The sequence below is a fragment of the Maniola jurtina genome, chromosome 28 (assembly GCF_905333055.1).
Source record: "Maniola jurtina chromosome 28, ilManJurt1.1, whole genome shotgun sequence".
In the NCBI taxonomy this organism is placed as follows: domain Eukaryota; kingdom Metazoa; phylum Arthropoda; class Insecta; order Lepidoptera; family Nymphalidae; genus Maniola; species Maniola jurtina.
Genome location: NC_060056.1, coordinates 2250872 through 2264392, shown reverse-complemented (window position 1 = coordinate 2264392; position 13521 = coordinate 2250872). Strand labels below are relative to the sequence as shown.

Sequence of the window (13521 nt, the reverse complement as noted above, 5' to 3'; positions counted from 1 at the left end):
GCCCTAAATCTCATTTAGGCTCCGCCCATACGCCATTTTTATGATCCCGGAAGCTTCAAATATTTGATATTTCACATGCTTCTCCTATATGTACATAATCAAAGCACGATACAGTGCGTTCAAAGAGTAGTTAGTTATCTAAAGTAACGCTTCCTTCGTTTCTTTATATTTTTCATTGTAGCAACACAAACAAAATCACAATTTGACAACAATCACAAATAGAGTTTTTGACATTGACAGATTGACATAACCTATCGTCCGAGAAGTTTTAGCCAGTGCAAGTTTTACTAAAAAAAAGTGTTTTAAATCGGTCTAGAATCATGAAGAATGGATGATTTCGTGAAGAACGTCCCTTCTTACCAATTGGACCAAGAAATATTGGACGGTAGGTGTTTTAAATGTAGTTTTAGGAATGAAATTCGAGACACCCCAGTTCTCAGAATCAACAGGTATGACGCAAAAATACTTGTTAAGTTTTTGATTTTATTTTGTGTTTGTTTGTGTTCGTGTTCCCCGGTAACTATTACTTGGACGGTATTTTATGGAGTATCATGATACTTAATTGCATCGTTTCGTAATGTGTATGTTGCGAAACAAGTGCCCTATTTCGACTACCTATGTTATTTATACATGTAAGTAGTTGTTGGTATTATACCTACTTTCAATTTATAATTTTAAATCAATAGCAGAGTACCTTAGTATAAAGTTTTCCATTCTGGAAATATTTTTGTAAAAATTGTTATTGAAATCATCATTAATCAATGAAATTTTTGATATTAAAACCTTTTATTTATTATTTTATAACCACTTGCCTGATACTTTTTTGAGGAAAATATCTCCTCTTCATTCTATATCCAGTGGGAATTTATGGAAATCCTGTATTATTCCTTGTCTGTTATAAAGGGAATTTCTGTGCAAAATTTCAGCATTCTAGGCTGGACGTTTTGTGAGTCAGTCAGTAAATGAGTCAGGAGTTTTTTTTTTGTATGTATTGATTATAAGTTATATAACTCATAGGGAAGTTATAGGCATGAAAACTCCAACATAATTGTCTTCATTACATATTTATTTTGTCAGAGACATGAACAATAGAATGAATGCGGGATGGATGAAACAGTGACAGGTCTCAGGTGTTATACGAGGCCTGAAAATGCCCCTTAAACTTAAGAGGAATATTTCCAAAACCGTAGTTAGGCCTGTCACATTGTATGGTGCAAAATGTTCAGTGGTAAAAGGGATGGACGAAAGAGGAGTAGATGTGACCGAAATGCAAATGTTGGGATGGAGGTGTGGTGTGACAAGAATAGATAAGACAAGGAATGAATATATAAGGGGAAGTTTGAAAGTTGCGCCAGTGGTAGAAAAGTTGAGAGGTAATAGGCTGGAATGGTATTTACATTATAGTGCAGAGGTAAGAAAGGAACTTCGTCTGCGATGGCGTTTGCTGGCGTGCGTGCTGTGCTTGTTTGGAGTGTTTTTTTTGTTAAGAGTGGCTGGTTTTTGTGTTAGTTGGTGTTTTTTGGTGGTGGAACTGACTGGGAAGCGCTCTAAAGGGGCGCCGCGCGTATGTCGGCGGGCGCCAGCGCAGACGGAGTCCATACTTGTATAAATTCAATAACTTGAAAATATCACAAACTTGACATTGGCTAATCAGAGTAAAGCCAGATTAAAGAAAAAAAAAAAAGAGGTAAGAAAGTCATATAAGAGTTAAATATGCATGTGAAAGGAAAAAAGAGGATAGGATGACCAAAGACAAGTGTAAATTAAAAATTTATAACACTCCCGACAAGTGAAGGTTACAGTAACTAGAAAAGAGCTGATAACTTTCAAATGGCTGAACCGATTTTCTTGGATTATAGCTAAGAACACTCTCGATCAAGCCACCTTTCAAACAAAAAAAAAACAAAAAAATTAAAATTGGTTCATTAGTTTAGAAACTACATTGCCACGGACAGATACACAAGATACACACGTCAAACTTATAACACCCCTCTTTTTGGGTCAGGGGTTAAAAAGATATATTTATTTTATCTGGTGAGAGTAGGGTTTCATATATTCCAACCTTTTACTGTTTTTTTTTTATTCAAATGTTAACCAATCAAACTATGAAACTGTGTAGACATATTCTAGAAATAATTACTTGTGATTTTCCAGATTTCTGCAAAATTTTGAGTGCACTAAGGTTGAAATCTATAGAGCGCACTTTGACTTTACTCAGACTTAAGTTTCAGTTAAAATGAGACAGACTTATGCCAGCGGTATAGCACTGTCTCGTTTTAACAGTGTCTCAAGTCTGAGAAAAGCCTATAGATCTCAGTCTGACAGCTTCTCTTAGCTATTTTTTATTTCAGCGCGTGGCATAGGCATGACAGTTGAGGAGGTAGCAGGGCTACCAACATGCAAATACACACAGCGAGTCCACGAACTGAATCTTGGTGAAGACGACCTCGCCTTCTTGAAGATGCTGCGGAGACGGATTAAAAATAGAGTGAGTATTCATAGGCAGCTGAGGAGATGTCTTCATCATCGTCATCGTCAAGATCAATTCACCATCGGCTCACTACTGAGCACAGCTCTTCTCTCAGAATGAGAATGGTTTGGCGATAGACTACCAGGCTGATCAGTGCGAATTGGTAGACCAGATTTTTTATTTATTTTCATCCTTACTAATATTATTAATGCGAAAGTGTGTCTGTCTGTCTGTCTGTCTGCTACGTTTTCACGGCCCCACCACAACCGATTTTAATGAAATTTGGTACAGACTTGGAATACATCCCGGGGAAGCACATAGGCTACTTTTTATCCCGGAAAATTGAAGAGTTCCTATGGGATTGAAAAAACCGAAATCCACGCGGGCAAAGCCGCGGGCATCCTCTAGTGTATAATAGTTTTTAATTTATCATAAACTATCCATACTACATACTACAATATTATAAATGCGAAAGTGTGTCTGTCACACCTTTCCACGGCCCAACGGTTTATCCGATTTTGATGAAATTTTGTACAGAGTTAGCTTACATCCCGGGTACGGACATAGGCTACTTTTTATCCCAGAAAATCAAAGAGTTCCCACGCGATTTAAAAAAACGAAGTCGCGGGCATCATCTAGTGGTGCATAAAAATAAATCACGGAACCCTCGGTGCGCGAGTCTGACTCTCACTTGGCCGGTTTTTGTTAATCAAGTGCATACGGGTTGCGCGAATGTGCGAAGCTATATGATTGCCGGCCACACAATTCGCGATATCGCAAATCATATGCATAATGCCTATTATAGTGGAGTCGCACCATTACTACGGGTCAATAGGGTCAATATGGGAATCGGGGTATTAGGTGGGGTGGACGCCCCAATCACCCGCACGGCGCCCGCGCTATCCTACACTGGGTTAGCACGGGGACTGTGCGAGGCGTCTCCACTCCGATTGCCATCTCGACCTGTCGCGTACTATAGATGTCCACCCATATCTATACTAATATTATAAATGCGAAAGTGTGTCTGTCTGTCTGTCTGCTACGCTTTCACGGCCCAACCACTGAACCGATTTTGATGAAATTTGGTACAGACATGGGATACATCCCGGGGAAGGACATAGGCTACTTTTTATCCCGAAAAATCAAAGAGTTCCTACGGGATTTTAAAAAACCGTAATCCACGCGGGCGAAGCCGCGGGCATCCTCTAGTAAATAAATAAAATGTTTATTCCAAATTATCTTTTTTTTTATTCACTATAGGCAAGCGCTTGACCACAATCACACCTGATGGAAAGTGATGATGTGGTCTAAGATGGGACGCGTTTACCTAGAAGGTGCCTATTCAGTCTTGAATAGGCACTAAAGATACCCGTCTTGTTGTATACAACATAGGTTTGATCTCGAACAAAAATTGCGTGCTTATTATTGGCGTAAGCATACAATTACTATAACTTAATTATTATTAAGATATCGAACCCGTGGCCCTATAAGTTGGTACGCGTTCTAACCACTAGACGTATGTACCAGCTAACATTCTCACGGATACTGTATCTGCATCGTCACTCGCCACACTGTAACATGAGATGAGAGTGTAACGTAAACCCAGAGGCCAAGACATAACATTGCAGATTTCTCACTTGTGCTATACATTATAGTTTGATTGATGTTTCACCCCAAGCTAATCACACTTTAATATTATAAAGGCGAAAGTTTGTATGTGTGTGTGTGTGTGTGTGTGTGTGTGTATGTTTGTTACTCCTTCACGCTAAAACTACTGGACGGATTGGGCTGAAATTTAGAGTGAAGATTTTTTTTTAACCCCCGACCCAAAAAGAGGGGTGTTATAAGTTTGACGTGTGTATCTGTGTATCTGTGTGTCTGTGTATCTGTCTGTGGCATCGTAGCGCCTAAACGAATGAACCGATTTTAATTTAGTTTTTTTTGTTTGAATGGTGGCTTGATCGAGAGTGTTCTTAGCTATAATCTAAAAAAATTGGTTCAGCCGTTTAAGAGTTATCAGCTCTTTTCTAGTTTTCTTGTAGAAAATAAGGTTAGATAACCGTTAGGTTCATAATATTATGTCAATAGACAAATGTCAAGCTGTCAAGATGGACGTTGCTTAAATACATAATTATTTATTTGAAAATGATGTTTTGGAAAACTCAGATACTTTGGATCGTCGGGGGTGTTATAAATTTTTAATTTACACTTGTTTAAAAAGAATATTACCCATTTTTAATCATGACTAACATTCCCCTTTCCCCTCCAACTAAGCGTAAAGCTTGTGCAAGGAGTGGGTACGACAATTGTGCAACGGCTGGGGTTTGAACCGCCGACCTTTCGGAATTCAGTCCACTCCTATAACCGTTGAGCTATTGAGTCTCTAAAGATAAGAAAAAGATAGATAATATCCTGGATTAGCACATAGGCTACTTTTTATCCCGGAAAATCAAAGAGTTCCCACGGGATTTCGAGAAACCTAAATCCACGCGGACGAAGTGTCTGCTACCTTTTCACGGCCCAACAGTTTAAACGATTCTGACGAATTTTGGTACAGGGTTAGCTTATATCCCGGGGACGGATTCCTAAAAACCCATCCACTTAACCGATTTGTATGAAATTTGGTTACCAAAGTAGCTTGCGTCCCTGTAATTGACATAGGCATATTATCCCGGAAAATCAAACAGTTCCCACGGGATCTTTAAAAAACTAAATCCACGCGGACGAAGTCGCGGGCATCCTCTAGTGAATTATAATTTGAAATAATTTTTTCAATAATATAATTACTTATCTTAAAGTAAAATTAATGTACTTTATTTTATCTTATTAGACTGATTTAAGACTTTCAAAAAGTGTAACATGTATGTCTTCTAGATAAGCGTGTCCCATCTTAGGCCACATCATCACTTTCCAGCAGATGTGATTGTGGTCAAGCGCTTGCCTATAACGAAAAAAAAGTACTTATTGACTTGAATACAATATTTGACTAAGTTTGCAAACTCTATTAAAAAGTCCGCTCATGAAGAGTGTTCTTTGTGTCAAGTGCGAGTGGGCCTCGCACGAGAAGGGCTCCGTACAAGATATAACACTAATTTCATCGCGGCCATTTTGAAATTTTTATTGTTGTTATAGCGGCAATAGAAATACACACTCTGTGAAAATTTCAATTCTCTATCTATTACGGTTTACGAGATACAGTCCGCTGACAGATGGACGGACAGCAGAAACTTATTAGTACCTAGAGTTCCGTTGGCAGCCTTTTGAACCTTAAAAAGGGTGACAGGACGTCATTCAAACCCAGTAGCTAGCTACTGTAGTTATACTATGTACTATATGTACAGTTTACAAAGCTATCATGTGTCGTGGTCAACCACATGGTATAATATGAATAATGAATACCAGCTTTTTTTTTTTTAATAAAGAATATTAGCCATGCTAATCATGACTAATACTCCCCTTTCCCCTCCAATTAAGCGTAAAGCTTGTGCCAGGAGTGGGTACGACAATAGTGCAACAGATGGGGTTTGAACCACCGACCTCTCGGAATTCAGTCCGCTCCTCAACCGTTGAGCTATCGAGGCTTTGATTATCTTTCTTTTATATCTTTGTTGTACTTATTCTTCTCCCTTTAGGTTGTTTGGGTTGTAAAATATCTCTCACTAGCTAACACCCGCGACTTCGTCCGCGTGGATTTAGGTTTTTCGAAATCCCGTGGGAACTCTTTGGTTTTCCGGGATAAAAAGTAGCCTATGTGCTAATCCAGGATATTATCTATCTCCATTCCGAATTTCAGCCAAATCCGTCCAGTAGTTTTTGCGTGAAGGAGTAACAAACATACACACACACATACACACAAACTTTCGCCTTTATATTAATAAGTGTGATAGTGTGATACGTCACAGAAAGTGCGATACCTACTTAATGAAATCAGTTAATATTTCTTTCCAGCTAGCATCACAGAACAGTCGTCGTCGCAGCGTGGAACATTTGCGTCAACTAGCGCGCGAGTTGCGTGCAGTGCGCGCGTGTCGTGCCGACGCGCTGAGCGAGCGCCGCTCCTTAGTCCACACCAGGACACAGCTGCGGAACAGCTTCGCTGCTTTGCGGAGCCATGTCGCTAAGGTAAAGGCTGCTCACTTGTTCGTGTGACTCGAGAAATATAGGGTGTAATCAAAACGCTAGCGAAAACGAAGACAGATGATAGTACTGATGATTACTGATAAGATACAACAAAAAATTACCACATATAATTCGTAATGTATTGCAAATAAAACATCTGACTGACGCTAGAGGTCAACGAACGTTGCGTAAGTAGGTCATTCAGAGTCAATGCCGCGTCGTAAGTGGGACTCGAATTTTGCACGCTATACATTGCAGGTTTGAAAAGTACTAAATCACTAAAATTACTAAATGAGACAATTTATTCATTATGGTTATTGGCTGGGTGGCTTCTAGAAGTTATACAACCCATGCTAATAAAAAAATGCATCTTTAAAACAAATTTAGTTAATCATTTGAATCAATTTTACAAATATTTCCATACATCTCAACATCATCATTATGTAAGATTCCTTCCTAGTAAACTTTTTAATTTGGTTATAAAAATTTAAAAAAAATTACTCTAATGCGTTTTAATAATATTACATTACCGCACTTGTGCTTTAATAAAATATTACCGCATGGTTTTGCAGGTAGCCAACTGCGTGCTAACTGCTAATATTTTTAGTCAGCATGTGTAACATTACAAAAAAAAAACAATTATCATTTTCAGGTTCTCCAAGACCGTTCAGACCCAACAACCATACCGGATATCGAACCGGAAAGACTACACGAATCTCACAACCACAACAAAAACCATAATCAAAACCACATCAAAACCGCCCCACCCAAATCACCGATAGACAGAGAGATAGATAGAAACATATTTGACAGCCAAATAGATAAGAAAATGTTTGATAGTCAAATAGATAAGAATGTATTTGAATGTCGGATAGAGAAGTTGGTTCAACAGAGTGTTAATCATATGTTTAAGGTAAGATTAATTTGTCAATCATTTTATAACGTTATGGGTCATAGCCATTTAAAAAAAAATGTTTAACTCCATAGTCTATCCCTACATGTTCGAAATCCCAGGGACTCGTACGAAGCGATTTGTTTCCTTGTTTCTAATACGCACTGCTAGAATATGGAATGACCTTGTGGCTCCCATTTTCCATGCAAGATTTAATATTGGTGCCTTCAAAAGAATGAAGAGAGGCACCTTCTGGCCAGGCGCGCTCCACCTTAGGCTGCATCATCTTCTATTTGGTATGATTATTACAGTCAAGCGCAAGCCTATATAGTTAAACAAAATCTTATTATTATTTATATAATCTGTCTATAACAGACGAATTAATTTGATATTTTATAGAAACCGAAAAACCGTCAAAGTCATCAGTGAAACTTTTTTGACGATTGAAAAATCGACTATTAATCCATACTAAATTTTAACGAAATTTAGTATAGGGATAGCTTGCATTCTGGGGACATAGGCTACTGTTTGTCCTGGAAAATGACCAGTTTGCACCAGATTTAAGAAAACCTAAATCTACGTGGAAGACATAGCGGCTATCATCTAGATTCTAGTGTAAACAAATACTCCTACGCATATGAAATAAAACTCTTATTGCTATTTAAAACTTTCGCCTATAGCTTTGGTATTAAAATTGGAACATCAATTGTAATTGTCAACTTTACACACTTGCGTCACAAATAACTGGAATTTACAAATAATTCACCTATGTATTTCAGGAGAAAGAGAAGCGTATCTGCGCCAAGACTGTATTTATCGACAAAGTGGGGGATGTCAAAATGCAAGAGGACCCCGACGGAGTTTTGAACCTGTGCGTCAAGGAGCGGAGGGCCCATGGAAGGAAACAGTTGGCGCCCAGACGGATCGCTTACTATGACGATAGCAATGGTAAGTGTCTCTTCTGCCATTCTAGCACCTGAAGACCCCAACGTCTATCGATTTTTTGGGTTCCGTACCTCAAAAGAAATAACGGAACCCTGATAGGATCACTTTGTTGTCTATCTGTCTGTCTGTCCATCTGATGTGTCTGTCAAACCTGTAGCGTACTTCCCGTTGACCTAGAATCATGAAATTTGGCAGGTACGTAGGTCTTATAGCACAAGTGAAGGAATAAATCCGAAAACCGTGAATTTGTGGTTATATCATTAAAAAAAATTAAAATGTGTTTCAATTTTCAAAGTAAGATAACTATACCAAGTGGGGTATCATATGAAAGAGCTTTACCTGTATTTTCTAAAACAGATTTTTATTTATTTTTATGCATAATAGTTTTTGATTTATCCTGCAAAATGATGGAAAAAATACCGGAGTATGGAACCCTCGGTGCGCGACTCTGATTCGCACTTGGCCGGTTTTTTGGACTATGTGCCCTTCCCATTTCCATTTCAGCTTCGCAACCCGTTGAGCTATGTCGAATGTCGATCACTCTGGTTCTCCTATACTAATATTATAAAGAGGAAACCTTTGTATTTTTGTATGTTTGTATTGAATAGGCTCAAAAACTACTGGACCGATTTCAAAATTTCTTTTACCATTACTTAGAGGGATTCTTCCGAATCCGTATAGGCTAATATTTTATCCCGGAAAATAGATAGGATTTTTTGTGGTAGTGTCCACCCGTGCGAAGCCGGGGCGGGTCGCTAGTATTCAATATATTAATTTCATTTTACTATTCATTTCAGATTGCGTCCTTGACCTTAAAATTAAAAAGGAGGGGCAGTGACACCGGTGGAAAAGACAGACAGACAAAATATGCACTATTTTGATAGCCATTACGTAATACTTGCGTATAGACCAAAAAAGATTTATATGTATATAAAATTAATAAAGAGTCTCTCGCGTAGGTAAAAAAAATATTAAAACATATTTTACAATACATTAAATGATAGTAAAGTGGCTCTAAACCGCTATTAAAACTATAAAGTAGACTTTTACCACCCTTGGGCTGTAAAAATATTACCGCACGGTTAATAAACTGGTAAAATATTTGGGTTTTCAGCCAAAAAGAAAGAAGTACATGTTTCAGAATTTTTGAAAATTCCACCCCCTCACCGATTTTCAAAAAAAATTGCATAAATAAAGCCGGGATGATTCAGCTAGTATGTCAATATGTTACATTCATTTGAATCCTGTTACCTTTATTCCTAGCTGAAAAGAGGTTTTTTTTTATCTACGCCAGATATTTATACTATTACCAGATGATATTCAAAGTCTTTGATTATAATCAAAGTTCAAAGTATTTAAAAAAATGATGAATTATGTATGTATGTGTAAGTATATTAAAGAAAAAAAATATAGTATACAATTTATATCTTAAAAAAACAACAGAAAAAATATTTTAAGGACCGATTTTTCGATCGCCAAATAAACTTACGATTTTTTTTTTGACTAATGAGTTGAATTTTTTCAAATTATACCTACTTATAAAACGTGAAGATGCCATTGTGCTTTTTATTAAAACTAAGTTTTTTTTTAATGTATAAATGGTTAAAAATCATACTCCTTGATAGTAATTTAGGATTTATTATTAAACAATTTAACAAGAACTGTTAGGTTAGTCGCACTATTCAATACTTACTTTTATTATTGTTAACATCTATGAAAAAACTATTCAAAATAAGCGACCAATTTTTGTATAACGCATTCAAACTGAGAAAAGAAAATCATGTCGGCCATATTGGGACTTCCTAGCTATGCCCTATCCACGGAGAGAAGTTAGTGTAGGGCTCTCTCTTTTACGTAAATACAAATGACAAAGACAAAAAAAACAGTGGGCGTTAATCATTTTGAGTGACCAACCAATCACAAACCAACCTATGTTTCTGTAACTCTATTAGAAAACCTATGTTTTCAAAAACTTTCGATATTCAATTCGAAGATAGTTTTGTTTGTGATTGGTTTTATTTATTTATTTCACACACAAACATATACATAAACAGTACAGAAAACACAGAAGAAACTATACATGAGGATGCAAAGGCGGCTTTATTGCTAAAGCAATCTCTTACAAGCAACCTTTGGTTAAGAATTAAATGTCCAGAGCAAGGAATGGTGCACAAAAAAAAAATTATAAACTTATAAAAAGTATCTTTATCACTTGTTCACTCAAAATGGTCAACACCTCACTGTGTTTTCTGTCTTTGTCTTTTGTATGGAATTGCGTGACAGAGAGAGCTTTATACTAATAAAATTCTCTCCATGGATAGGGTATATAAATAAATATATTTTGGTTCACTATTTACTTTTGACATATTTTTGTTTGAAACCGTCCTACAAAATCCATTGTAAATAAATTCGATAAAAATTTCTAACTTATGACGTCACAATATGGCGGCCATAATTTCCCTTTCTTAGTTTGGACGTGTTTGATTTTATCTAGGGTAAAAAAATACAGTTTTCCAATATCGAATATTTATATACATAACTTGTAAAAACTAAGTACCTATAACAGAAAAGAAAATTAAAAAAGCACCAAAATAACTATAAGTCTAATTAATTGTGTATTTTGTTATGTCCATATTATGATTATAATTATATTGTAAGTACCTAGTTATTTGTTAACAATCCGATTTATAATGCGTACATTTTGGGAAAGGACCTGCCATATTTGTTTTGTGTCAAAGGTAAGTCCATAATCTAAGAGATATATCCCATATTTTGGTGAAGATCTGATGAATATCTTCGGAGATGGAGAACAGAACTCCTCAATGGATAAGAGTAAATTGCTCGCGATCAGTGTAATAGCTTAGTAAACAGTAGGGTTTTAACTGGGCATAGCATATTATAGTACAGTGGGGCCACTAAAAAATGTGAAATAAAAAAAAATTGACAATTTTTTATGACACTAAGCAAATATGCTGGGTCTTTTGTCAAAATTTACGCACTATACAGAGTGTTTTTTTTAAACTGGGATTGTATGGGAAATCCAAAACCATAGGAAATACAAGGAAACTATCTCAGGAAACAGTAGGTCTTTTTTACCCGACTGCGGCAAAGCCAAAAAGAAGGGTTATGATTTATTTTAGCAGTCTATGTATGTATGTGGGTATGTATGTTTGTATCCAGAAAATTCAAAAAAAAAAAAATTCAAAATTCAAAATATTTTTATTCAATTAGACTTTTACAAGTTCTTTTGAATCGTCAAAAGTATCTACCACTGGTTCGGAATGCCAGATTCTGTGTGTTCCACTGTAGCGCCTAAACTACTGGGCCGATTTTGATGAATGAGGTGTCAATCGATTCGTCGTAAGGGTCCGGGTGACAGGCTACATTTTATACGAAAAAAATTGACCAAACGGATGTTACATGAAAAAAAGTGGGGTCTCCAAATTTGTACTACAACATTAAAATATACCAAAATATACATTTTTACTATAATATTTCAGCGTTTATTAAGACGATCGCAGTCGGGTTTTAGTTTTCAACTTTATCTTGTCTGTAAAAATAATTTTTTCAGTTTTTTGGCTGTGTGAGATGTCTAAAAAAATAATGTCCCGGTTAAAAAAAAACATCCTGTATACAAAAAAGGTGAGTTTAGAATTGTATTATTCAGTACTTTTAATAAATTGACGTAAATACGCGGATAACCGAGATTATTGTAAGTACTGAATAATATAATTAATCACATAGATATAAGGGAATAAACTTGTAAAACAACTTTATAATGTGATGTTGAGTTTAAATAAATAACTTTAGTTACCTAAACTGAGTATTATTTCAAATTTTACGGTTCCGTAGCTCAAAAGGAAAAACGGAAGCCTTATAGGATCACTTTTTTGTCTCTCTGTCCGTTGTGTCTGTCAAGAAACCTATAGGGTACTTCCCGTTGACCTAGAATCATGAAAGGTAGGTTGGTCTTAAAGCACAAGTACAGGAATAAATCTGAAAACCGCGAATGTGTGGTTACATCATTAAAAAGAAATTAAAATGTGTTTCAATTTTCAAAATAAGTTAACTATACCAAATGGGGTATCATATGAAAGGGCTTTACCTGTACATTCTAAAACAGATTTTTATTTATTTTTATGTATTTATGTTTTTGATTTATCGTGCAAAATATTGGGAAAAATACCCGAGTACGGAACCCTTAGTGCGCGAGTCTGACTTGCAATTGGCCGGGTTTTTCCTTTCAATGATGTTGGGCCGCTATTGTATGCAACTACTCCAAACATATTGAAAACTTTAATAAATACTAAAATAATCGACTGTGACAGACGCGATAAACGGTATGGTTCGGTATGAACGGAATGATTTTGGTACGGAACCCTAATAGAGAGACTATGTCAGAGCCACAGAATTCTGTAAATCAGTTTATTTCCTACTTAGAACATGTATATCGCTGATAATAACTAAGCTATTTCAAAACTTTAATCCACTCAGTGGGTAGTTACATTGTTGAAAATGAAAAGTCTGTGCTATAGTCATGTGTGGAAATAGAATAGTCTCTTGAATAGAAAAAGTGCTTGTTTTTTAACCCCCGACCCAAAAAGGGGTTGTTATAAGTTTGACGTGTGTATCTGTCTGTGGCATCGTAGCTCCTAAAGTAATGAACCGATTTTCATTTAGATTTTTTTTTGTTTGAAAGGTGGTTTGAGATTGTTCTTAGCTATAATCCATGAAAATCAAAAAGTTATCAGCTCTTTTCTAGTTACTGTAACCTTCACTTGTCGGGAGTGTTATAAATTTTTAATTTACCCTTGTTGAATTCTTGAACGAATTTTTGAATTTTGAATTCTACATTCTAATTAGTTTTTGAATAATTTTCATATGTACTGAATAAAATTTTTACTGCCATCTAGTGGTAGCTTTTAATACTATTAATTTGTAGTGTGCATAATAGATGGCGCTGACATGTTTAGGGGCAGCGCCATCTATGATTGAGTAGCTTTACTAAAATAAAAACTTTATTAATAATCATAAATTTAACTATTTATTTATTTAATAAATAAAATGAATTTTAAAAAAGCTTGAGTTTTTAAAA

At 36.0% G+C, this 13521-nt stretch overlaps 1 protein-coding gene across 1 annotated transcript; it reads left to right on the top strand.

Annotated features, from left to right (window-relative positions):
* The first annotated feature begins 249 nt into the window (after positions 1-249).
* Positions 250-11498, top strand: LOC123879713. The gene is made up of 6 exons (XM_045927608.1): positions 250-385; positions 2352-2488; positions 6419-6592; positions 7242-7502; positions 8261-8429; positions 9224-11498. The coding sequence occupies exons 1-6, from the start codon at positions 328-330 to the stop codon at positions 9262-9264; spliced, it is 840 nt and encodes a 279-aa protein (XP_045783564.1). The 5' UTR covers positions 250-327; the 3' UTR covers positions 9265-11498.
* Positions 11499-13521: the final 2023 nt, after the last annotated feature.

Excerpts from the sequence above, each read along its gene's own strand:
- LOC123879713 (XM_045927608.1), top strand. The coding sequence starts at position 328 with ATGGATGATTTCGTGAAGAACGTCCCTTCTTACCAATTGGACCAAGAA. Across the intron at positions 2,489-6,418 it reads GGAGACGGATTAAAAATAGA|CTAGCATCACAGAACAGTCG; the intron begins GTGAGTATTCAT and ends ATTTCTTTCCAG. Across the intron at positions 6,593-7,241 it reads TGCGGAGCCATGTCGCTAAG|GTTCTCCAAGACCGTTCAGA; the intron begins GTAAAGGCTGCT and ends TATCATTTTCAG.